We start from the raw sequence: 27,551 nt of genomic DNA, 5'->3' as shown, positions 1-27,551 counted from the left end.
CTGGTTTAATAACCTACATGTACTGGGTTTGATAACCTACATGTTCTGTACCTGGTTTAATAACCTACATGTCCTGTACCTGGTTTAATAACCTACATGTACTGGGTTTGATAACCTACATGTCCTGTACCTGGTTTGATAACCTACATGTACTGGGTTTGATAACCTACATGTACTGGGTTTGATAACCTACATGTACTGGGTTTGATAACCTACATGTCCTGTACCTGGTTTGACAACCTACATGTCCTGTACCTGGTTTGATAACCTACATGTCCTGTACCTGGTTTGATAACCTACATGTACTGGGTTTGATAACCTACATGTCCTGTACCTGGTTTGATAACCTACATGTCCTGTACCTGGTTTAATAACCTACATGTCCTGTACCTGGTTTAATAACCTACATGTACCTGGTTTAATAACCTACATGTACTGGGTTTGATAACCTACATGTACTGGGTTTGATAACCTACATGTACTGGGTTTGATAACCTACATGTCCTGTACCTGGTTTGACAACCTACATGTACTGGGTTTGATAACCTACATGTCCTGTACCTGGTTTGATAACCTACATGTACTGGGTTTGATAACCTACATGTACTGGGTTTGATAACCTACATGTACTGGGTTTGATAACCTACATGTCCTGTACCTGGTTTGACAACCTACATGTACTGGGTTTGATAACCTACATGTCCTGTACCTGGTTTGATAACCTACATGTACTGGGTTTGATAACCTACATGTCCTGTACCTGGTTTGATAACCTACATGTCCTGTACCTGGTTTGATAACCTACATGTACTGGGTTTGATAACCTACATGTCCTGTACCTGGTTTGATAACCTACATGTACTGGGTTTGATAACCTACATGTCCTGTACCTGGTTTAATAACCTACATGTCCTGTACCTGGTTTAATAACCTACATGTACTGGGTTTGATAACCTACATGTTCTGTACTGGGTTTAATAACCTACATGTCCTGTACCTGGTTTGATAACCTACATGTCCTGTACCTGGTTTAATAGCCTACATGTTCTGTACCTGGTTTGATAACCTACATGTACTGGGTTTGATAACCTACATGTACTGGGTTTGATAACCTACATGTCCTGTACCTGGTTTGATAACCTACATGTACTGGGTTTGATAACCTACATGTCCTGTACCTGGTTTAATAACCTACATGTACTGGGTTTGATAACCTACATGTACTGGGTTTGATAACCTACATGTCCTGTACCTGGTTTGATAACCTACATGTACTGGGTTTGATAACCTACATGTCCTGTACCTGGTTTGATAACCTACATGTACTGGGTTTGATAACCTACATGTACTGGGTTTGATAACCTACATGTCCTGTACCTGGTTTGATAACCTACATGTACTGGGTTTGATAACCTACATGTACTGGGTTTGATAACCTACATGTCCTGTACCTGGTTTGATAACCTACATGTACTGGGTTTGATAACCTACATGTCCTGTACCTGGTTTGATAACCTACATGTACTGGGTTTGATAACCTACATGTCCTGTACTGGGTTTGATAACCTACATGTACTGGGTTTGATAACCTACATGTTCTGTACCTGGTTTAATAACCTACATGTCCTGTACTTGGTTTAATAACCTACATGTACTGGGTTTGATAACCTACATGTCCTGTACTTGGTTTAATAACCTACATGTCCTGTACCTGGTTTGATAACCTACATGTCCTGTACTTGGTTTAATAACCTACATGTTCTGGGTTTGATAACCTACATGTCCTGTACTTGGTTTAATAACCTACATGTTCTGGGTTTGATAACCTACATGTCCTACATGTCCTGTACTTGGTTTAATAACCTACATGTACTGGGTTTGATAACCTACATGACCTGTACTTGGTTTGATAACTGTTACGTTCCCCAGTTTTCTGTGTTGTGGTATGTATTTTAGTGTGTGTTTCAGGAGATAGCTTCCTGAGTTCTCCATGGCTAATTGATAATTGGAGAGCTGACCACGCCCCCTCGTCAAGAAGCAGCTGACACTAATTACCTTTGCCACCTGAGGAATATAAAAGCCAGTGTTCTGTTCAGGAAAGGAGATCTTTTTTGGAGGGAGAGAAATCATTAGAGAGAGAAGATTTTGGAAAGATTGGAGAGAGAGATCCTTGCTTGAGAATTTGATTGTGATAAAGTGTTGGTTGTTTCTCAGAGATTTGGTATGTACTATATAAGTTGTTGCTGAGGGAGCTGATTGGTTATGTCTTATGTGTTATAGGACGCACTGTTTTGATTATTGAAATTGTTTGTTAATAATTGTTCTGTTTCATTTGTTCCCAGGGGGGAAGGAGAAGGCACTTTGGGAGTGCTTAGGCAAGAGGCCCGCGGGCATACATATACCCGTAGTATATTCATTGTCTAGGCACACTAGGTAAGACCTGGGCGGACCACCCCCTGTATTTTGGTTAGGGCACCAGGTGGTGCTAAGATAGGTAAGTAGTGGGTAGGCAGGTTAGATAGGAAAGGGGGAAGTTTTGATATTTACTTTCTTTGCTTTGGTTCCGTCCAGCCCCTTTTCCCCATATTACCGTAAGGAAATAAATCCTAGTAACGGTAAAATCTGCCTTTGTCGTCCTTACTCACGCCTACAGTCCATACCTCTTACACTTCACAGGGAGTTGAGTTGCAGCAGGGAGTTGCGTTCCCTCTTCTCAGAGGCGTGCGTAACAATAACCTACATGTTCTGTACCTGGTTTAATAACCTACATGTACCTGGTTTGATAACCTACATGTCCTGTACCTGGTTTGATAACCTACATGTCCTGTACCTGGTTTGATAACCTACATGTCCTGTACCTGGTTTGATAACCTACATGTACTGGGTTTGATAACCTACATGTACTGGGTTTGATAACCTACATGTACTGGGTTTGATAACCTACATGTCCTGTACCTGGTTTGACAACCTACATGTCCTGTACCTGGTTTGATAACCTACATGTCCTGTACCTGGTTTGATAACCTACATGTACTGGGTTTGATAACCTACATGTCCTGTACCTGGTTTGATAACCTACATGTCCTGTACCTGGTTTAATAACCTACATGTCCTGTACCTGGTTTAATAACCTACATGTACCTGGTTTAATAACCTACATGTACTGGGTTTGATAACCTACATGTACTGGGTTTGATAACCTACATGTACTGGGTTTGATAACCTACATGTCCTGTACCTGGTTTGACAACCTACATGTACTGGGTTTAATAACCTACATGTCCTGTACCTGGTTTAATAACCTACATGTACTGGGTTTGATAACCTACATGTTCTGTACCTGGTTTAATAACCTACATGTACTGGGTTTGATAACCTACATGTTCTGTACCTGGTTTAATAACCTACATGTCCTGTACCTGGTTTAATAACCTACATGTACTGGGTTTGATAACCTACATGTTCTGTACTGGGTTTAATAACCTACATGTCCTGTACCTGGTTTGATAACCTACATGTCCTGTACCTGGTTTAATAGCCTACATGTCCTGTACCTGGTTTGATAACCTACATGTACTGGGTTTGATAACCTACATGTCCTGTACCTGGTTTGATAACCTACATGTACTGGGTTTGATAACCTACATGTACTGGGTTTGATAACCTACATGTCCTGTACCTGGTTTGATAACCTACATGTACTGGGTTTGATAACCTACATGTCCTGTACTGGGTTTGATAACCTACATGTACTGGGTTTGATAACCTACATGTCCTGTACCTGGTTTAATAACCTACATGTACTGGGTTTGATAACCTACATGTACTGGGTTTGATAACCTACATGTCCTGTACCTGGTTTGATAACCTACATGTACTGGGTTTGATAACCTACATGTCCTGTACCTGGTTTAATAACCTACATGTACTTGGTTTGATAACCTACATGTCCTGTACTGGGTTTGATAACCTACATGTACTGGGTTTGATAACCTACATGTACCTGGTTTAATAACCTACATGTCCTGTACCTGGTTTAATAACCTACATGTACTTGGTTTGATAACCTACATGTCCTGGGTTTGATAACCTACATGTCCTGGGTTTGATAACCTACATGCTCTCACAGAACTTGGTGAGTATGCTGGGCTTATCCTGGTTGCGTCTTTGTCTGAACCATCGCTGGACCTTCCTCACATCCCAGTCCAGCTGCTTAGATAACCCATCCAGGTGTCGCCAGTCTGGGCACTGTGGGAGTGAGAGAGAGAGAGACAATGGGGAGGGAGAGAGGGAAAGAGAGACAAAGGGGAGAGAGTAACATGGGGCATAGGGAAGGAGACAGAGGGAGAGAGAGATACGAGAAAGTATGACTAACAAGGGAAATTCTAACACAGAAATTTGCTTTAAAACAAAGGCATTCCTGGCCCACCAACACATCACCAGACATCACATCAGATGACAGGCCTAGGTCATAAGAGTATGATTTATGAGTGAGAATAGGAGGAAGGAGGAAGAGATGGATTCAGAAAGTGAGGCGGTTGAGACGTGGACAGGTGGGAGGGTGGGAGGCATTAGGAGACTGACAGCACTTATTGTTCTTCAAGAGGAAATTCTTTCCACAGCTCACAACTTAGAGACAAGAGAATGACACATCATCTAGGATTGAAAAATGTGGGTAATTTTCACCAAATTCCTAAGTTTTCCATTAAATAATTCCCACCTTGGAATTTAGGGAAAGTTACTGGAATTTTGCAACTTAGACATGAGAGAGAGATGAAAGTAAGAGAAGGAGGAAGAAACAAATGAAGAACTAAGGCATGTGAGACCAGTATCGTTTGGTATTATGTAAGACCGATGTATGGATGCGTGACAAGAGACATTAGAAGACAAAGGACAGCTGACAGACAAACAGTTCAATATTTTCCTTGTATCTAGTGTGGGTGGGTGTGTGGTGTGTGAGGGTAGCGTACCTTTGTGATGTGTGTGGCAGCGAGCTTACATTTGTAATGGATGTAAACACTGTAAACACCTCATCTAATACCTTATTTGTGTGTGTGTGTGTGTGGCAGCGAGTGTACCTTTGATGGATGTAAACACCTCTAATACCTTATTCGTGTGTGAGTGTGTGTCAAGAGAGCTAGCGTACCTTTGTGATGGATGTAAACACCTTCTCCAGGATAGGGTTTGGTGTGGCTCGCCAGTGGACTGAGGCAGCGTGGATATGCAAGAGGAAGGCACATGGACTGGCTATGAACCTGAAGGGATAACAGCAGTGAAAGCCGATCTCTATCTTATTGCTATTAGCTGTATACAGGGCATTAAGAAAATATTCAGACCCCCTTGACCTTTCCCACATTTTGTTACGTTATAGCCTTATTCCAAAATGGATTAAAAAAAAATAATATTCCTCAATCTACACACAATAACCCATAATGACAAAGCATTTTTTTTTAAATTTTTTTTATGTTAGCAAATATATTAAAAATACAAAACAGAAATACCTTATTTACCTACTGTAAGTATTCTGACCATTTGCTATGAGACTCAAAATTAAGCTCAGGTGCATCCTGTTTCCATTGATCATCCTTCAGATGCTTCTACAACTTGACTGGAGTCCACCTGTGGTAAATTCTACTGATTGGACATGATTTGAAAAGGCACACACCTGTCTATATAAGGTCCCACAGTTGACAGTGCATGTCAGAGAAAAAAACCAAGCCATGAGGTCGAAGCTCCAAGACAGGATTGTGTCGAGGCACAGATCTGGGGAAGGTTACCAAAAAATGTCTGCAGCATTGAAGGTCCCCAAGAACACAGTGGCCTCCATCATTCTTAAATGGAAGAAGTTTGGAACCACCAAGACTCTTCCTAGAGCTGGCCACCCAGCCAAACTGAGCAATCGGGGGAGAAGGGCCTTGGTCAGGGAGGTGACCAAGAACCAGATGGTCACTCTGACAGAGCACCAGAGTTCCTCTGTGAAGATGGGAGAACCTTCCAGAAGGTCAACCATCTCTGCAGCACTCCACCAATCAGACTTTTATGGTAGAGTAGCCAGACGGAAGCCACTCATTAAAAGGCACAAGACTGCCAGCTTAGAGCTTGCCAAAAGGCACCTCAATGACACTCAGACCATGTCAAGATTGAACTCTTTGGCCTGAATACCAAGCGTCACGTCTGGAGGAAACCAGGCACCGCTCATCACCTGGCCAATACCAGCCTAACAGTGAAGCATGGTGGTGGCAGTATCATGCTGTGGGTACGTTTTTCAGCGGCAGGGACTGGGAGACTAGTCAGGATCGAGGGAAAGATGAACGGACCAAAGTACAGAGAGATCCTTGATGAAAACCTGCTCCATTTGTATTCTCACACCGCTTTCATTCTCATTTGTAGTCTTATATTCATACAATGCAATGTCTCCCAACGTCTTACATGACTTGTTTGATAAACATTTTTCAAAGATTTGATATCCCTCAATCAATATTTGTCCAACACCAGCCAAAAGACAAAGAGAGCAGGACTGCCACAACAGGGCATGAGGCCAGATTACTAAAGAAAGTAGAGATGAAATAGGATGCCATACATATAATGTTTGGCACAGCATTTGTCTGTCAGTGAGAATACTGCATACAGTAGAGTACAGAAGAGTGGAATGTAAAAGTAAAATATGATAACAAATTGTTAGTGTTCATTCAGTGTGTCCAAAGATAATAGAGAGCATTGGCCTAGAGCAGCCCGATCACTAGAAATAGACGTTGATTTCGGGACGTTTGAAAAGGTTCTGAGAACATCTTACTCGGTGAAAATTATTATTTTTTGCCCAGTACTGGGGGTGAACTCGAGCTGCTTAGACCACGGCACTACGGCAGTTCATAATGCTCTTGCAAGCTGCGAAAATTCTAAGAATACTAAAGATGATGGTGATAGCGAGTCGTAAAAAAAAAAAAAAAGATTTTGTTTCAAGCCTTCGCCAAACCATAGTCCTAACCTTAACCACTCAGAATGAATGCCTAAACACTGCTAACCTTTTGAGTTGTTTCTGTTTTAACCCTGAAACCACGCTGAATTAATGTATGAAAAATAAACATTCATCCTTAATACGTCACATTTCGAAGGGAAACTATGAGATCTTGTTGTCTAGAGAGCATTAAAAAACAGTGACCACACCCTCGAAGTAAAAGAGATGTCTTTTCATAAGCCACTGATTTGTTTGGAAGCTATTCCTTGTCCTTTGTCCTTATAGCTGGACTATAGCTGGACTATAGCTGGACTGTTTACAGTAGAAAATCATAACAAAAAACAGACAGACTAAAAGGTCAGACAGACATAGTTTTGACAAAAACAGAAGCCTATAACATAAAAAGAACAGACCCCTTGGTCCCAGCCATTCCAGCATTGGTTAGCGTACTGTGTAGGTAAACCAGAAGTCTACATTCAAAAGTTAGCCTAAGGCCTCCTGAGTGGCGCAGTAGTCTAAGGCACTGCATTGCCACTAGAGATCCTGGTTCAAGTCCAGGCTCTGTCGCAGCCGGCCGCGACCGGGAGACCCATGGGGCGGTGCACAATTGGCCCAGCGTTCCCCCGGATTAGGGGAGGGTTTGGCCGGCAGGGATGTCCTTGTTCCATCGCTGTGGCGGGCCGGGCGCAGTGCACGCTGACACGGTCACCAGGTGTATGGTGTTTCCTCCGACACATTGGTGCGGTTGGCTTCCGGGTTAAGTGGGCATTGTGTCAAGAAGCAGTGCGACTTGGGTGTGTTGTGTCTCGGAGAACGCACAGCTCTCGACCTTTGCCTCTCCGTTCGGGAGTGGCAGTGATGGGACAAGACTGTAACTACCAATTGGATACCAAGAAATGAGGGCGAAAAGGGGTAAAAAATCAAATACAAAATAAAAAGGTTAGCCTAACTGTCGGTAAGCCAGAAGCCTACAACAGAGGTTAACTGTGGGTAAACCAGAATCCCACAACAGAGGTTAACTGTGGGTAAGCCAGAATCCCACAACAGAGGTTAACTGTGGGTAAGCCAGAATCCCACAACAGAGGTTAACTGTGGGTAAGCCAGAATCCCACAACAGAGGTTAACTGTGGGTAAGCCAGAATCCCACAGAGTAGAGCAAGCTGCCAAAACCTGGTAGAGAATTCCATTGTGGCAGTGGAATAGACCACATACAGATCTGGGATCAGGCTAAAGGAAGGGATACTCTGCAGTGGAATGCGACACTATTCTCCCAGTGTGGCAGTCATTCTGCCAGCCAGAGTTCTGTGGTTAATTAGAATGTGAGAAAAATATCAGATCTTGTTTCTGAAACTACTCCGACCAGTTAGTGAAGAAAGAAAAGCCCCTATACTCTTCACCCTGTCCCTCCCCCTCCTCTCCCTCCTGTCATTCCAGTTCACAAGTATTAAAAATATGAGCAAAAAGAATATGTCCACCCACACTGCACTGGGATGAAAAAGAAGTCAGAGGGGAAAACACAACCACACGCCTCAGTGTTAAAACACAAATATTAGTCCATGAGGGCAGGTATGATACCTACCATCCAGATCAGGGGTCACTATTCAGTGAGATGAAACATTCAAATTGCAACACATAGACATTTTATGAAAAGAGCTGGCACGATTCCCTATACTAACCTGACAGACATCACCTGATCATATCTGTCCTACACTATACCTTTCTATCTGAACAATCTGTAACTTGGCAAGAACATGAACAGACCCAAGGGCTTTCCTGTTTCATCAAAATGTTCTTTACTAGTTTAGTGTTTACACCGTAGGGTAAACTAGTTTAATTATCAGTGTTTACACCATGGGGTAAACTAGTTGATTGCGCCGGAGAAGAAGGCTGACGTTTTGCGTGTTCCTATCCAATTGTGTTTTTTCTTTGCAACTTATTTTTTTACTTATTTTGTACATAATGTTGCTGCTACCGTCTCTTATGACCGAAAATAACTTCTGGACGATTACTCACCACGAACTGGCAGAATCCTTATTTTCCTTTAACGAGCCCGATGTGAATGACATACTGCTTTCCCGGGAACAGGCCCAGATCCCCGTCATTTGCATGAAGAGAAGGCGGAGAAAAAGGGGCCGGAGGGCGGGCTGCCTTCTGAGAATTCGAAGGCGATCGAATAAACCCCCACTTCCTTCCATTCTGCTGGCAAACGTGCAATCTTTGGAAAATAAAATCGATGACCTACGCAGAAGATTAAACTACCAACGGGACATTTAAAACTGTAATATCTTATGCTTCACGGAGTCGTGGCTGAACAACAACATTATCAACATACAGCTGGCTGGTTATATGCTGTATCGGCAGGATAGAACGGCGGCGTCTGGTAAGACAACAGGCGGTGGACTATGTATTTTTGTAAATAACAGCTGGTGCACGATATCAAAGGAAGTCTTGAGGTTTTGCTCGCCTGAGGTAGAGTATCTCATGATAAGCTGTAGACCACACTATCTACCTAGAGAGTTTTCATCTGTATTTTTCGTAGCTGTCTACATACCACCACAGACTGAGGCTGGCACTAAGACCGCACTCAATGAGCTGCATTCCGCCATAAGCAAACAGGAAAACGCTCACCCAGAGGTGGCGCTCCTAGTGGCCGGGGACTTTAATGCAGGGAAACTTAAATCGGTCTTACCAAATTTCTATCAGCATGTTAAATGTGCAACCAGAGGGGAAAAAAACTATGGACCACCTTCACTCCACACACAGAGACCCGACCATTCACTGGCATTTTCTACAAGAAATCTGCCTCCAGAAATAAAAGCTTCTCCCAAGTGGGTGTGACACCGACTCCCATTGCCTGCTGCACGGATTCCACCTGGTGATCTGTTCACCGTCCGACCTGGTTGTCTCCTCCTGTCTGGTACAGGTACCTCCACCACACTTACCCCTCTCTCCCGAGCTTTCGCTCACCTCCAGCATACACGCACTGTTGGGGTGAGTGACTCTGGACTTACAATGGCTAGCCCCAAGTCGTTATATATACTTTTTTTTTTCTTGTGCATTTTGCTATTTTGCCATTTGCCTCATGACTCCTGCATACTTTGTTGACTACAAACTTTCTTTACCCAACCGTGGGACAGACTATGTTTGTTCCCACACTCGGGACTCTGACTCTCTATTGGTTACACAGACTTTTGGCCTCCCATCCTATTCTAACCACCTCTTGCTGGCTTTGTATTCATGTTACCTTCATGTTGCTGTACAATATGATCTTGTTGCCATCTGATGCACATTCAGATGTCATAAATCAGCACTGCAGAGCTCTCCCTGTCCTCTGCCGTGCCTTGATTGTATTACTGTTGATGATATCTGGAAATGTGCATGTACACCCTGGCCCATCTACTGTTGCTAGCCCCAATTCTGACTTGTGCTCTGATATCTGCTTCACTGATTTCTGCTCTCGTAAAAGCCTGGGTTTTCTGCACGTTAACACTAGAAGCTTATAACCTAAAATGGATCAATTGAAAGTGTGGGTTTACAGCTCCAATCCAGATGTGTTGGTCATTACTGAGACATGGTTAAGGAAGAGTGTTTTGAATACTGATGTTAACCTTTCTGGTTATAACCTTTTTCGGCAAGACAGATCTTCCAAAGGTGGGGGAGTGGCAATCTTTACCAAGGATCACCTTCAGTGCTAGGATCACCTTCAGTTGTCTCCACCAAGTCTGTCCCCAAACAATTTGATTTACTGGTTTTAAGCATTAAAAACTTTCAAATAGCTCTTTGTTGACTGTTGTTGGGTGCTATCGTCCTCCATCAGCACCGGCCTGTACCCTACCTGCCCTAAGCTTTCACCTGGCCCCTTACACTAAGTCTGAATTTGTCCTGCTAGGTGACCTAAACTGGGACGTGCTTAAACCACCTGACCAAGTCCTAAAGCAATGGGACTCCCTAAATCTTTCTCAGATTATCACCAATCCCACAAGATATGGCTCCAAACACCCAGAAAAGGCTACTCTCCTCGATGTTATCCTCACAAATAATCCTGATAGGTATTTTTTTCCCATTCAACTTTTTCACTCCGGACGCTTTATCTGGACATGGTTCGTCAGGACTTCCAACAGCCGAAGCTAAGTAATAACATTAACATGATGCCTTCTAATTGCAGTCGCTGTACTCATAATATACAGGAAAACGATCGCCTTACGGCGAGGATAGCTGTGCTACAAGCCCAGCTTCAGACGCAATCGTTAGGCATGGGTAATTTACGTGTAGGAAAGGATGAAACAGCGTCTGTGCCACCAGTAAGTACAGATAGTAACGTTAGTATAAATCCCCTCGCACGGTCCCCGCAGCCTGACAACTTTCTCATGGCTTCTGGAGGGAAATGCTGTAGGAATGCTCAACCGGTGTCGCTCGAGCCTTCTCGAGCCTTCTCTGGTCTCTACTCCTTCCGTTACGGGGTCTGAGACGCCGAAGCTTCCCACCATTAGCTCTGACAAATTGAAAACCCTAGTCACCCTACTCCATTACCCGCAGTACTAGACTTAAAACGAATCATCCAGCGATCATACACTGTTTACCAGGGGGCAGGGCTACCGACGTTAAGGCTAATCTGAAGATGATGCTGGCTAAAGCTAAAACTGGCGAGTGTAGAGAGTATAGAGATATTGTTATCCACGTCGGCACCTACGATGTTAGGATGAAACAGTCAGAGGTCACCGTGCGCAACACAGCTTCAGCCTGTAAATCAGCTAGAAAGATGTGTCGGCATCGAGTAATTGTCTCTGGCCCCCTCCCAGTTAGGGGGAGTGATGAGCTCTACAGCAGAGTCTCACAGCTCAATTGCTGGTTGAAAACTGTTTTCTGCCCCTCCCAAAAGATAGAATTTGTAGATAATTGGCCCTCTTTCTGGGACTCACCCACAAACAGGACCAAGCCTGGCCTGTTGAGGAGTGACGGACTCCATCCTAGCTGTAGGGGTGCTCTCATCTTATCTACCAACATAGACAGGGCTCTAACTCCTCTAGCTCCACAATGAAATAGGGTGCAGGCCAGGCAGCAGGCTGTTAGCCAGCCTGCCAGCTTAGTGGAGTCTGCCACTAGCACAGTCAGTGTAGTCAGCTCAGCTATCTCCATTGAGACCGTGTCTGTGCCTCGACCTAGGTTGGGCAAAACTAAACATGGCGGTGTTCGCCTCAGCAATCTCACTAGAATAAAGACCTCCTCCATTCCTGCCATTATTGAAAGAGCTCGTGATACCTCACATCTCAAAATAGGGCTACTTAATGTTAGATTCCTCACTTCAAAGGCAGTTACAGTCAATGAACTAATCACTGATCATAATCTTGTATTGGCCTGACTGAAACATGGCTTAAGCCTGATGAATTTACTGTGTTAAATGAGGCCTCACCTCCTGGTTACACTAGTGGCCATATCCCCCGTGCATCCCGCAAAGGCGGAGGTGTTGCTAACATTTACGATAGCAAATTTCTATTTACAAAACCCCCCCCGGCGTTTTCGTCTTTTGAGCTTCTAGTCATGAAATCTATGCAGCCTACTCAATCACTTTTTATAGCTACTGTTTACAGGCCTCCTGGGCCGTATACAGCGATCCTCACTGAGTTCCCTGAATTCCTATCGGACCTTGTAGTCATAGCAGATAATATTCTAATTTTTGGTGATTTTAATATTCACATGGAAAAGTCCAGAGACCCACTCCAAAAGGCTTTCGGAGCCATCATCGACTCAGTGGGTTTTGTACAACATGTCTCTGGACCTACTCACTGCCACAGTCATACTCTGGACCTAGTTTTGTCCCATGGAATAAATGTTGTGGATCTAAATGTTTTTCCTCATAATCCTGGACTATCGGACCACCATTTGATTACGTTTGCAATTGCAACAAATAATCTGCTCAGACCCCAACCAAGGAGCATCAAAAGTCGTGCTATAAATTCTCAGACAACCCAACCTGCTGTTTTCAACTCTCTAGAGACTGCAGGAGCAGTAGAGATACTCTTAATGATCGGCTATGAAAAGCCAACTGATATATAATCCTGAGGTGCTGACTTGTTGCACCCTCGACAACTACTGTGATTATTATTATTTGACCATGCTGGTCATTTATGAACATTTGAACATCTTGGCCATGTTCTGTTATAATCTCCACCCGGCACAGCCAGAAGAGGACTGGCCACCCCTCATAGCCTGGTTCCTCTCTAGGTTTCTTCCTAGGTTTTGGCCTTTCTAGGCCAAAAAGCAGAAATATTGATAAAATTAATCACTAACCTTTGATATTCTTCATCAGATGACACTCCCAGGACAACATGTTACACAATACATGTATGTTTCGTTCGATCAAGTTCATATTTATATCCAAAAACCTCAGTTTACATTTGGCTTTGCCTCCAAAACATCCCGTGAATTTGCAGAGCCACATCAAATCACAGAAATACTCATAATAAACATTGATAAAAGATACAAGTGTTATTCAAAGATTTAAAGATATACTTCTCCTTAATGCAACCGCTGTGTCAGATTTCAAAAAAACTTTACGGAAAAAGAAAACCATGCAATAATCTGAGTACGGCGCTCAGACGACAAATTAACCCAAAGAGATATCCGCCATGTTGGAGTCAACATAAGTCAGAAATAGCATTATAAATATTCACTTACCTTTGATGATCTTCATCAGAATGCACTCCCAGGAATCCCAGTTCCACAATAAATGTTTGATTTGTTCCATAAAGTCCATAATTTATGTCCAAATTACTCCTTTTGGTTCGCGCGTTCAGTACACAATCTAAACTCACGACGCGCGGGCAGGTCCAGGCAAAAGTTCAGCCGAAAAGTCATATTACAGTCCGTAGAAACATGTCAAACGAAGTATAGAATCAATCTTTAGGATGTTTTTAACATAAATATTCAATAATGTTCCAACCGGAGAATTCCTTTGTCTTCAGAAAAGCAATGGAACAGAGCTCGCTCTCACATGAACGAGCGTCACGAGCCCTGACTCATTCCCCTCTCATTCGGCCCCACTTCACAGTAGAAGCATCAAACAAGTTTCTAAAGACTGTTGACATCTAGTGGAAGCCTTAGGAAGTGCAAAATGACCCCATAGACACTGTGTATTCGATAGGCCAAGAGTTGAAAACCTACAAACCTCAGATTTCCCACTTCCTGGTTGGATTTTTCTCAGGTTTTCGCCTGCCATATGAGTTCTGTTATACTCACAGACATCATTCAAACAGTTTTAGAAACTTCAGAGTGTTTTCTATCCAAATACTAATAATATGCATATATTAGCAACTGGGACTGAGTAGCAGGCAGTTTACTCTGGGCACGCTTTTCATCCAAACGTGAAAATGCTGCCCCCTATCCATTACAAGTTAAGTCAGGATTCCTATTTGACTCAGCCATGCCTCCTTGCCCGTCCAACATTTACTCATCTCCCACCCTTCTAATGTGCCTATCCCAGATGCTTCTCCCTCTTTTTCCCCTGCCCTCTACAAAGTTTCTCCCTGCAGGCAGTCACTGAGTCCGAGGTGTTAAAGGAGCTCCTTAAACTTGACCCCAAAAAACCATCTGGGTCAGATGGTTTAGACTCTTCTTTAATCTTGCTGCCCCTATCACCGCCAAGCCTGTCTCTCCTTTCTGGGGAGGTTCCCATTGCTTGGAAGGCAGCCACAGTTCATCCTTTATTTAAAGGGGGAGATCAAGCTGATCCTAACTTTTATAGGCCTATTTCTATTTTGCCCTGTTTATCAAAAGTGTTGGAAAAACCTGTCAATAATTAACTGACTGGCTTTCTTGGTGTCTACAGTATTCTATCGGGTATGCAATCTGGTTTCCGCTCAGGTTATGGATGCGTCACTGCAACCTTAAAAGGTCCTAAATTATGTCACCATTGCCCTTTATTCTAAGCAATGTTGTGAGGCTATTTTTATTGACTTGGCCAAAGCTTTTGATACGCTAGACCATTCCATTACTGTGGGCCGGCTAAGGAGTATTGGTGTCTCTGAGGGGTATTTGGCCTGGTTTGCTTACTACCTCTCTCAAAGAGTGCAGTGTATAAAGTCAGAATATCTTCTGTCTCAGCCACTGCCTGTCACCAAGGAAATACCCCAAGGCTCAATCCTAGGCCCCATGCTCTTCTCAATTTACATCAACAACATAGCTCAGGCAGTAGGAAGCTCTCTCATCCATTTATATGCAAATGATACAGTCTTATACTGAGCTGGCCCCTCCCCGGATGTTGTGTTAAATGCTCTACAACAAAGCTTTCTTAGTGTCCAACAAGCTTTCTCTACCTATAACCTTGTTCTGAACATCTCAAAAACAACGGTCATGTGGTTTGGTAAGAAGAATGCCCCTCTTCCCACAGGTGTGATTACTACCTCTGAGGGTTTAGAGTTTGAGGTAGTCACTTCACACAAGTACTTGGGAGTATGGCTAGACGATGCACTGTCCTTCTCTCAGCACCTATCAAAACTGCAGGCTAAAGTTAAATCTAGACTTGGTTTCCTCTATTGTAATTGCTCCTCTTTCACCCCAGCTGCCAAATGAATCCTGATTCAGATGAACATCCTACCCATGCTAGATTATGGAGACATAATGTATAGATTGGTAGGTAAGGGTGCTCTCGAGTGGCTAGATGTTCTTTACCAGTCGGCCATCAGATTTGCCACCAATGCTCCTTATAGGACACTTCACTGCACTCTATACTCCTCTGTAAACTGGTCATCTCTGTATACCCATCGCAAGGCCCACTGGTTGATGCTTATTTATAAAACCCTCTTAGGCCTCACTCCCCCCTATCTGAGATATCTACTGCAGCCCTCATCCTCCACATACAACACCTGTTCTACCAGTCACATTCTGTTAAAGGTCCCCAAAGTACACACATCCCTGGGTCGCTCCTCTTTTCAGTTCGCTGCAGCTAGCGACTGGAACGAGCTGCAACAAACACACTTAATCAATAAAAAAGTGGCCAGATTAATCAGATGCTAAGCTGCAGGACTGTTTTGCTAGAACAGACTGGAATATGTTCCGGGATTCCGCCGATGGCATTGAGGAGGACACCACATCAGTCATTGGCTTCATCAATAAGCTAAAGGCTAGAGCTGCCGATTTCAAGGAGCGGGACTCTAACCCGGAAGCTTATAAGAAATCCCGCTATGCCCTTCGACGAACCATTAAACAGGCAACATGTCAATACAGGACTAAGATCGAATCGTACTACACTGGCTCTAAAGCTCGTCGGATGTGGCAGGGTTTGCAAACCATTACAGACTACAAACGGAAGCACAGCCAAGACCTGCCCAGTGACACGATCCTACCAGACGAGCTAAACTAATTCTATGCTCGCTTCGAGGCAAATAGCACTGAAACATGCATGAGAGCACCAGCTGTTCCGGAAGACTATGCGATCACACTCTCCGCAGCCGATGTGAGTAAGACCTTTAACTTCTCTGGGATATGTGGGACGCTAACGTCCCACTTGGCCAAAAGCCAGTAAAAATGCAGAGCGCCAAATTCAAATAAATTACTATAAAAATCTAACTTTCATGAAATCACACATGAAAGAAACCAAATTAAAGCTACACTTGTTGTGAATCCAGCCAACATGTCTGATTTCAAAAAGGATTTACGGCGAAAGCACACCAAACGATTATGTTAGGTCAGTACATAGCCACAAAAAAACACAGCCATTTTTCCAGCCAAAGAGAGGAGTAACAAAAAGCAGAAATAGAGATAAAATGAATCACTAACCTTTGATGATCGTCATCAGATGACACTCATAGGACTTCATGTTACACAATACATGTATGTTTTGTTCGGTAAAGTTCATATTTATATCCAAAAATCTGAGTTTAGGCAGGACGCTACTGTCTCACTTGGCCAAAAGCCAGAGAAAATGCAGAGCGCCATATGCAAATAAATTACTATAAAAATCGAACTTTCATTAAATCACACATGAAAGATACCAAATTAAAGCTACACTGGTTGTGAATCCAGCCAACATGTCAGATTTCAAATAGGCTTTTCGGTGAAAGCAAACAATGCTATTATCTGAGGATAGCACCATAATAAACAGAGAGAGAAGCATATTTCAACCCTGCAGGCGTGACACAAAACGCAAAAAAATATATATAATTCATGCCTTACCTTTGACAAGCTTCTGTTGTTGGCACTCCAATATGTCCCATAAACATCACAAATGGTCCTTTTGTTCGATTAATTCCGTCGATATATATCCAAAATGTCCATTTATTTGGCGCGTTTGATCCTGAAAAACACCGGTTCCAACTTGTGAAACGTGACTACAAAATATCTCAAAGGTTACCTGTAAACTTTGCCAAAACATTTCAAACTACTTTTGTAATACAACTTTAGGTATTTTTTTACGTAAATAATCGATAAAATTGAAGACGGGATGATCTGTGTTCAATACAGGATTAAAACAAACTGTAGCTAGCCTTCTGGTCATGCGCCTCTAACAAACAGGACACAACAAGTGACCCTTATTCAAAATGGCCGAACTTCTTCATTACACAAAGGAAAAACCCTCAACCAATTTCTAAAGACTGTTGCCATCCAGTGGAAGCGGTAGGAACTGCAAGAAGGTCAATTAGAAATCTGTATTCCCAATGAAAATCCATTGAAAAGAGAGTGACCTCAAAAAAAAAAATCTGAATGGTTTGTCCTCGGGGTTTGGCCTGCTAAATAAGTTCTGTTATACTCACAGACATGATTCAAACAGTTTTAGAAACTTCAGAGTGGTTTCTATCCAAATCTACTAACAATGTGCATGTCTTATCTTCTGGGGATGAGTAGCTGGCAGTTGAATTTGGGTATGCTTTCATCCAAACGTGAAAATGCTGCCCCCTATCCTAGAGAAGTTAAACAGGTCAACATTCACAAGGCCGCAGGGCCAGACAGATTACCAGGACGTGTGCTGCGAGCATGCGCTGACCAACTGGCAAGTGTCTTCCCTGACATTTTCAACCTCTCCTTGTCCGAGTCTGTAATACCAACATGTTTTAAGCAGACCACCATAGTCCAAGAACACTAAGACAACCTGCCTAAATGACTACCGACCCGTAGCACTCACGTCTGTAGCCATGAAGTGCTTTGAAAGGCTGGTCATGGCTCACGTCAACACCATTAGCCCAGAAACTCTAGACCTATTCCACTTTGCATACCGCCATAACAGATCCACAAATGATGCAATCTCTATTGCACTCCACACTGCCCTTTCCCACCTGGACAAAAGGAACACCTATGTGAGAATGCTATTAATTGACTACAGCTCAGCGTTCAACACCATAGTGGCCTCAAAGCTCATCAATAAACTAAGGACCCTGGGACTAAACACCTCCCTCTGCAACTGGATTCTAGACTTCCTGACGGGCCACCTCCAGGTGGTAAGGATAGGTAACAACACATCCGTCACGCTGATCCTCAACACAGGGGCCCCTCAGGGGTGCGTGCTCAGTCCCATCCTGTACTCCCTGTTCACTCATGACTGCACGGCCAAGCACGACTCCAACACCGTCATTAAGTTTGCAGATGACACAACAGTGGTAGGCCTGCTCACCGACAGCGGCAAGACAGCCTATAGGGAGGAGATCAGAGACCTGGCAGTGTGGTGCCAGGACAACAACCTTTCCCTCAATGTGATCAAGACAAAGGAGATGATTGTGGATTACAGTCGTGGCCAAAAATGTTGAGAATGACACAAATATTAATTTCCACAAAGTTTGCTGCTTCAGTGTCTTTAGATATTATGGAATAGTATGGAATACTGAAGTATAATTACAAGCATTTCATAAGTGTGAAAGGCTTTTATTGACAATTACATGAAGTTGATGCAAAGAGTCAATATTTGCAGTGTTGACTCTTCTTTTTCAAGACCTCTGCAATCCGCCCTGGCATGCTGTCAATTAACTTCTGGGCCACATCCTGACTGATGGCAGCCCATTTTTGCATAATCAATGCTTGGAGTTTGTTAGAATTTGTGGGTTTTTGTTTGTCCACCCGCCTCTTGAGGATTGACCACAAGTTCTCAATGGGATTAAGGTCTGGGGAGTTTCCTGGCCAAGGACCCAAAGTATCGATGTTTTGTTCCCCGAACCACTTAGTTATCACTTTTGCCTTATGGCAAGGTGCTCCATTATGCTGGAAAAGGCATTGTTCGTCACCAAACTGTTTCTGGATGGTTGGGAGAAGTTGCTCTCGGAGGATGTGTTGGTACCATTCTTTATTCATGGCTGTGTTCTTAGGCAAAATTGTGAGTGAGCCCACTCCCTTGGCTGAGAAGAAACCCCACACATGAATGGTCTCAGGATGCTTTACTGTTGGCATGACACAGGACTGATGGTAGCGCTCACCTTGTCTTCTCTGGACAAGCTTTTTTTACGGATGCCCCAAACAATCGGAAAGGGGATTCATCAGAGAAAATGACTTTACCCCAGTCCTCAGCAGTCCAATCCCTGTGCCTTTTGCAGAATATCAGTCTGTCCCTGATGATTTTCCTGGAGAGAAGTGGCTTCTTTGTTGCCCTTCTTGACACCAGGCCATCCTCCAAAAGTCTTTGCCTCACTGTGCGTGCAGATGCACTCACACCTGCCTGGTACCATTCCTGAGCAAGCTCTGTACTGGTGGTGCCCCGATCCCGCAGCTGAATCAACTTTAGGAGACCGACCTGGCGCTTGCTGGACTTTCTTGGGTGCCCTGAAGCCTTCTTCACAACAATTGAACCGCTCTCCTTGAAGTTCTTGATGATGCGATAAATGGTTGATTTAGGTGCAATCTTACTGGCAGCAATATCCTTGCCTGTGAAGCCCTTTTTGTGCAAAGCAATGATGACGGCACGTGTTTCCTTGCAGGTAACCATGGATGACAGAGGAAGAACAATGATTCCAAGCACCACCCTCCTTTTGAAACTTCCAGTCTGTTATTCGAACTCAATCAGCATGACAGAGTGATCTCCAGCCTTATCCTCGTCAACACACACCTGTGTTAACGAAAGAATCACTGACATGATGTCAGCTGGTCCTTTTGTGGCAGGGCTGAAATGCAGTGGAAATGTTTTTGGGGGATTAATTCCATTTGCATGGCAAAGAGGGACTTTGCAATTAATTGCAATTCATCTGATCACTCTTCATAACATTCTGGAGAATATACAAATTGCCATCATACAAACTGAAGCAGCAGACTTTGTGAAAATGAATATTTGTGTCATTCTCAAAACTTTTGGCCACGACTGTACAGGAAAAAGAGGACCGATCACGCCCGCATTCTCATCGACGGGACTGCAGTGGAGCAGATTGAGAGCTTCAAGTTCCTTGGTGTCCACATCACCAACAAACTAACATGGTCCAAGCACACCAAGACCGTCATGAAGAGGGCACAACAAAACCTATTCCCCCTCAGGAGACTGAAAAGATTTGGCATGGGTCCTCAGATCCTCAAAAGGTTCTACAGCTGCACCATCGAGAGCATCCTGTCTGGTTGCATCACTGCCTGGTATGGCGACTGCTCGGCCTCCGACCGCAAAGCACTACATAGGGTAGTGGGTACAGCCCAGTACATCACTGGGGCCAAGATTCCTGCCATCCAGGACCTCTATACCAGGCGGTGTCAGAGGAAGGCCCTAAAATTGTCAAAGACTCCAGCCACCCTAGTCATAGACTGTTCTCTCTGCTAACGCACGGGAAACGGTACCGGAGCACCAAGTCTAGGTCCAAGACAGCTCTAAACAGATTCTACCCCCAAGCCATAAGACTCCTGAACATCTAATCAAATGGCTACCCAGACTATTTGCATTGCCCCCCTCCCTCACACACCCCTGCTTCTCTCTGTTGTTATCATCTATGCGTAGTCACTTTAATAACTCTACCTACATGTACATATTACCTCAATTACCTCGTCCCCTGCACATTGACTCTGTACTGGTACCCCCTGTATATAGTCTCGCTATTGTTATTTTACTGCTGCTCTTTAATTATTTGCTACTATTTTTTCTTATTCTTATTTTTATTTTTTTTACTGCATTGTTGGTTAGGGGCCTGTTGTATTTGGCGCATGTAAACAGTGCATCCAAATACCTGTTGTATTTGGCACGTGACTAATTCGATTTTATTTTATTAAATGATCAGTGTTTACACTATGGTGTAAACTAGTTTAATTCTAAGTGTTTACACCATAGGGTAAATAAACTAGCTTAGTTATCAGTGTTTACCAGTGGTGTAAAAAGTACCCAATAGTCATACTTGAGTAAAAGTAACGATACCTTAATAGAAAATGACTCAAGTAAAAGTCACCCAGTAAAATCCTACTTGAGTAAAAGTAAAAAAGTATTTCGTTTTAAATATACTTAAGTATCAAAAGTAAAAGTATAAATCATTTCAAATTCCTTATATTAAGCAAACAACACGATTTTCTTATTTTGTTGTTTTTTACAGATAGCCAGGGGCACACTCCAACATTCAGACATCATTTACAAAGAAAGCATTTGTGTTTATTGACTCAGCCAGATCAGATGCAGTAGGGATGACCAGGGTCGTTCTCTTGATAAGTGCGTGATTTAGACCATTTTCCTGTCCTGCTAAGCATTCAAAATGTAACTAGTACTTTTGGGTGTCAGGGAAAATGTATGGAGTAGAAAGTACATTATTTTCTTTTGGAATTTAGTGGAGTAAAAGTAAAAGTTGTCAAAAATATAAAATGTTAAAAATGTTAGTATGTAGCTTACTCTGACTGACGGAGCCATCAACAGAGATCTGTTATCTAGCTCGATGAATTTAGGTCTATAACCTCCATTGTTGAGTGAAGAGTCAGACTGCAAACATTTAGGAGCTGACAGTGGGTGACATGAGAACGTTTTTTCTGTTTGCAGTCCTGTGAATCTGGTACCCAACAGCTTTATTAGATATTGCCTAGTGTAGACTTGGTAAACTTTATTTATCCAGGTTGTATATCCTTGATAGGCTACCTGTAATCTCGGTTGGAAAGTGGACAGTCTGAGGGTTACTACTACTACAAATGGTCTTCTGAACAGGAAAGGATGATCAGACCAGAGGCACAGCCCTTTGTGCTGTTGTCTGTGCCCAACAATGTTTGTACCATGTTTTGTGCTGCTACCATGTTGTGTTGCTACCATGTTGTTATGTTGTGTTGCTACCATGCTGTGTTGTCATGTGTTGCTGCAATGCTATGTTGTCATTTTAGGTCTCTCTTTATGTAGTGTTGTCTCTCTTTTTATTTCATTTATTTTTATATTTAGCTAAATATTATATGATACTACAGATATAAATCTTCTACAGATATAATCCCTCCACAGATATAATCCTACTACAGATATAATCCCTCCACAGATAAACCTTCTACAGATATAAACCTTCTACAGATATAATCCTACTACAGATATAATCCCTCCACAGATATAATCCCTCCACAGAGATAATCCCTCCACAGATATAATCCTACTACAGATATAAACCTTCCACAGATATAATCCCTCCACAGATATAATCCTACTATAGATATAATCCCTCCACAGATATAATCCTACTACAGATATAATCCCTCCACAGATATAATCCTTCTACAGATATAATCCCTCTACAGATATAAACCTTCTACAGATATAATCCCTCCACAGATATAATCCTACTACAGATATAATCCCTCCACAGATATAATCTTACTACAGATATAATCCCTCCACAGATAAACCTTCTACAGATATAATCCCTCCACAGATATAATCCTACTACAGATATAATCCCTCCACAGATATAATCCTACTACAGATATAATCCCTCCACAGATAAACCTTCTACAGATATAATCCTTCTACAGATATAAACCTTCTACAGATACAATCCCTCCACAGATATAAACCTTCTACAGATATAATCCCCCCACAGATATAATCCTTCTACAGATACAATCCCTCCACAGATATAAACCTTCTACAGATATAATCCCCCCACAGATATAATCCTTCTACAGATATAATCCCTCCACAGATATAATCCTTCTACAGATATAATCCCTCCACATATATAATCCTACTACAGACATAATCCCTCCACAGATATAATCCCTCCACAGATATAATCCTACTACAGATATAATCCCTCCACAGATACAATCCCTCCACAGATATAATCCCTCCACATATATAATCCCTCCACAGATAATAATCCTACTACAGATATAATCTCTCCACAGATATAATCCTTCTACAGATTTTTTATTTAACTAGGCAAGTCAGTTTAAGAACAAATTCTTATTTACAATGACGGCCTACCAAAAGGCAAAAGGCCTCCAGTGTGGACGGGGGCCTGGGATTAAAAATAAATAAATATATATATATATAAACTCAGCAAAAAAAGAAACGTCCTCTCACTGTCAACTGCGTTTATTTTCAGCAAATTTAACATGTGTAAATATTTGTATGAACATAACAAGATTTAACAACTGAGACATAAACTGAACAAGTTCCAAAGACATGTGACTAACGGAAATGGAACAATGTGTCGCTGAACAAAGGGGGGTTCGAAATCAAAAGTAACAGTCAGTATCTGGTGTGGCCACCAGCTGCATTAAGTACTGCAGTGCATCTCCTCCTCGTGGACTGCACCAGATTTACCAGTTCTTGCTGTGAGATGTTACCCCACTCTTCCACCAAGGCACCTGCAAGTTCCCGGACATTTCTCGGGTGAATGGCCCTAGCCCTCACCCTCTGATCCAACAGGTCCCAGACATGCTCAATGGGATTGAGATCCAGGCTCTTTGCTGGCCATGGCAGAACACTGACATTCCTGTCTTGCAGGAAATCACTCACAGAACGAGCAGTATGGCTGGTGGCATTGTCATGCTGGAGGGTCATGTCAGGATGAGCCTGCAGGAAGGGTACCACATGAGGGAGGAGGATGTCTTCCCTGTAACGCACAGCGTTGAGATTGCCTGCAATGACAACAAGCTCAGTCCGATGATGCTGTGACACACCGCCCCAGACCATGACGGACATCTCCACCTCCAAATCGATCCTGCTCCAGAGTACAGGCCTCGGTGTAACGCTCATTCCTTCGACGATAAACGCAAATTCGACCATCACCCCTTGTGAGACAAAACCGCTACTCATCAGTGAAGAGCACTTTTTGCCAGTTCTGTTTGGTCCAGTGACGGTTGGGTTTGTGCCCATAGGCGACGTTGTTGCTGGTGATGTCTGGTGAAGACCTGCATTACAACAGGCCTACAAGCCCTCAGTCCAGCCTCTCTTAGCCTATTGCGGACAGTCTGAGCACTGATGGAGGGATTGTGCGTTCCTGGTGTAACTCAGGCAGTTGTTGTTGCCATCCTGCACCTGTCCCGCAGGTGTGATGTTCGGATGTACTGATCCTGTTCAGGTGTTGTTACACGTGGTCTGCCACTGCGAGGACGATCAGCTGTCTGTCCTGTCTCCCTGTAGCGCTGTCTTAGGCGTCTCACAGTACGGACATTGTAATTTATTGCCCTGGCCACATCTGCAGTCCTCATGCCTCCTTGCAGCATGCCTACGGCACGTTAACGCAGATGAGCAGGGACCCTGGGCATCTTTCTTTTGGTGTTTTTCAGAGTCAGTAGTTAGTTAGTGTCCTAAGTTTTCATAACTGTGACCTTAATTGCCTACCGTCTGTAAGCTGTTAGTGTCTTAACGACCGTTCCACAGGTGCATGTTCATTAATTGTTCATGGTTCATTGAACAAGCATGGGAAACAGTGAACAATGAAGATCTGTGAAGTTATTTGGATTTTTACGAATTATCTTTGAAAGACAGGGTCCTGAAAAAGGGAAGTTTATTTTTTTGCTGAGTTTATAAATATAGGACAAAACACACATCACGACAAGAGAGACAACAGAACACTACATAAAGAGAGACCTAAGACAGCAACATAGCAAGGCAGCAACACATGACAACACAGCATGGTAGCAACACAACATAACAACAACATGGTAGCAACACTACATGGTACAAACATTATTGGGCACAGACAACAGCACAATGGGCAACAAGGTAGAGACAACAATACATCACACAAAGCAGCCACAACTGTCAGTAAGAGTGTCCATGATTGAGTCTTTGAATGAAGAGATTGAGATAAAACTGTCCAGTTCCAGTGTTTTTTGCAGCTCTTTCCAGTCACTAGCTGCAGCGAACTGAAAAGAGGAGCGACCCAGGGATGTGTGTGCTTTGGGGAACTTTAACAGAATGTGACTGGCAGAACGAGTGTTGTATGTGGAGGATGAGGGCTGCAGTAGATATCTCAGATAGGAGGGAGTATAATCCTTCTACAGATATAATCCTCCTACAGATGTCATAGTTGGTACTCGTAACAGTCTATTCTATTCTTGGCCGTGTTTATGTGCCAAGTGAATGTGGTGATTGGCTACCCAACACACGGCAAGCGGTACCGGAGTGCCAATTCTGGGATCAAAAGGCTCCTGAACAGCTTCTACCCCCAAGCCATTAGACTGCTGAACAGTTAATCAAATGGCTACTTGGACTATTTGCATTGACCCCCTTTTTTTACACTGCTGCTACTCTCTGTTTATTATCTATGCATAGTCAATTTACCCCTACCTACATGTACATATTACCTCGACTAACCTGTACCTCCGCACATTGAATCGGTACCGGTACCCCCTGTATATAGCCTCGTTATTGTTATTTTATTGTGTTACATTTTACATGTATTTTTTATTTACTTTTTTAAACAATTCTGCATCGTTGGTTAAGGGCTTGTAAGTATTCACAGCAAATAAAATGTTATTTATTTGATTGATTTATTCTCCTGAGAGGTGAGGAAGGATAGAGGTGAGGAAGGCTAGAGGTCCCTTACATCCAGAAACAAACCCATTGCCATTGAGCTGCCCATCTCCTTTGCACTGTGAAGATCTGGGGCGGTATCAGGCATCTGAGAATAGAGGTGGTCTAGGTCCCACCTGCCCATTTAACCAACCTGGACTCAGGGGTAGACGTAACATAATAAATGTAAATCTGGGTCCCTCTAATTAGTAAGATATGTTACATTTCATATGGTATGTATTAATTTGTGGATGCCATCATTCATTTTGTATGATATGTTACAAATTACAATTCGTATGATATGTTACAAATTGCAATTCATATAATATGTTACGATAACCTACCCTCTAATGGAACAAAACAGTTTCCCGGATTCACATGAACTATCTTACGTGTAGTCTATGAGACCAGACTGATACAATCTTCAAAATGTATGCCTATTTTAAAACATCATTCCTACTTGGAGACACTTTATGAAAAAGGGCACTAAAAGTATGACAAATGTGGTGAAATGCCCACAATATCCAGAGCCACTATGAAAAGCCTACAATTGAACTCTTCATCATCACAGGACTTTGTTTTTTGATTTCAACCTAACTAAGCCCCAAAACTCTCAAAAGTGCAACCGTTTCCATGCTGTGTCATTTTGTCATTCCCATTTTCTCAGTGACAAGGGTCTGTTATACATGTTTACTCTCTCCAGCAGTTTTATAGCTATAATTGACAAGCCTGATTTGAATTGCAGGCAACCTGTGTATTGCGGGTGGGCTGTAGCCTAGCTACAACAGAGGAATGATGTAACGTTGACTGTGTAATAACTGCCTAACAACACCGGCCATAGCCAGCCCTGACAACTGTCATCAAGTTCTGATGTACAGTCACTGAGTGTCTGCCAAAGCTATTACATCAAAGAGATAATGAACTTACTTTATTTATCGATTTCGATGGTTTGCATTGATTGATTGATTTAACCTTTATTTTTATCAGGGAGTCATACTGAGAGCAAGGTCTAAATGACAGAAAATACACACATCAATATAAATACAAAATAGCAAACAGAAAGAAAAACACGGTCATAAAAAACAAACACATTCATCAGTAATTAGGTCCTCAATCATCTTTCTGAACTGCCCTAGAGGCACCAGAACATAAACTTTAAGAACATTTTGAAGATTGTTCCATAAATAAGTTGGAAGAAACCTAGAATGAGTTGGCTTGCTCCAGTGACAGGCACCCAGACAGACAACAGGTTAGCTTAGCTAGCTAGGGTGGGCAAACCTCCCAAATGACCTTAGGGTCTTAATCAATTCCAAGTACACTTCCTTTCAATTATTAAATATTCGAGTAGTTTTTGTGGCTGCAAAGACTCTGGCACGGCCGGGCGAGTGTTATCTTCAAGAAAGAGTTGATGAACGTAATGATATGAGTTCAAAAAACAGACAGTACGTACCTCTCAAATAGTATTCTGACCGCAAAGATCCCCAAAGCCAGCGGTAAAACAGAGAGCAAGTGACTAGCTTTTGGATACTCCACCCCGGGCGCTGGGTCTGCAAGGTCCGCCCAAGTCACATTATGTGGGAGCCAAAATCTCTCGTTCCAAAACCAGGCTGAAAGAGCAGCCATGGTCACCAAAAGTGGTTTCAATTAAATAAACATATCCTAAGGAAAAACTTGAGAAACGTTTCCACCGCCGTCCCTCCGTTTCGTGCCCCTGACGTGATGGACTTCTTG

General features: G+C 42.9%; 1 protein-coding gene across 1 annotated transcript in view; it reads right to left on the bottom strand.

Moving 5' to 3' along the window:
• Window positions 1-27,551, bottom strand: part of LOC120065488 (ceramide synthase 5-like) — a 47,445-nt gene extending 19,894 nt beyond the window's left edge. Inside the window, exons 1-3 of the mRNA XM_039016534.1 lie at window positions 27,271-27,551; window positions 5,147-5,255; window positions 4,118-4,248 (exon numbers count right to left, since the gene is read on the bottom strand). Coding sequence (XP_038872462.1) covers window positions 4,118-4,248; window positions 5,147-5,255; window positions 27,271-27,443 — 413 coding nt within the window. The 5' untranslated portion in view covers window positions 27,444-27,551. The remainder of the gene's footprint in view (window positions 1-4,117; window positions 4,249-5,146; window positions 5,256-27,270) is intronic.

This window comes from Salvelinus namaycush, chromosome 20 (genome assembly GCF_016432855.1).
Source record: "Salvelinus namaycush isolate Seneca chromosome 20, SaNama_1.0, whole genome shotgun sequence".
Classification (NCBI taxonomy): Eukaryota; Metazoa; Chordata; class Actinopteri; order Salmoniformes; family Salmonidae; genus Salvelinus; species Salvelinus namaycush.
The sequence above is the reverse complement of the archived record's forward strand: the minus strand, read 5'-3'. Positions and strand labels throughout refer to the sequence as shown.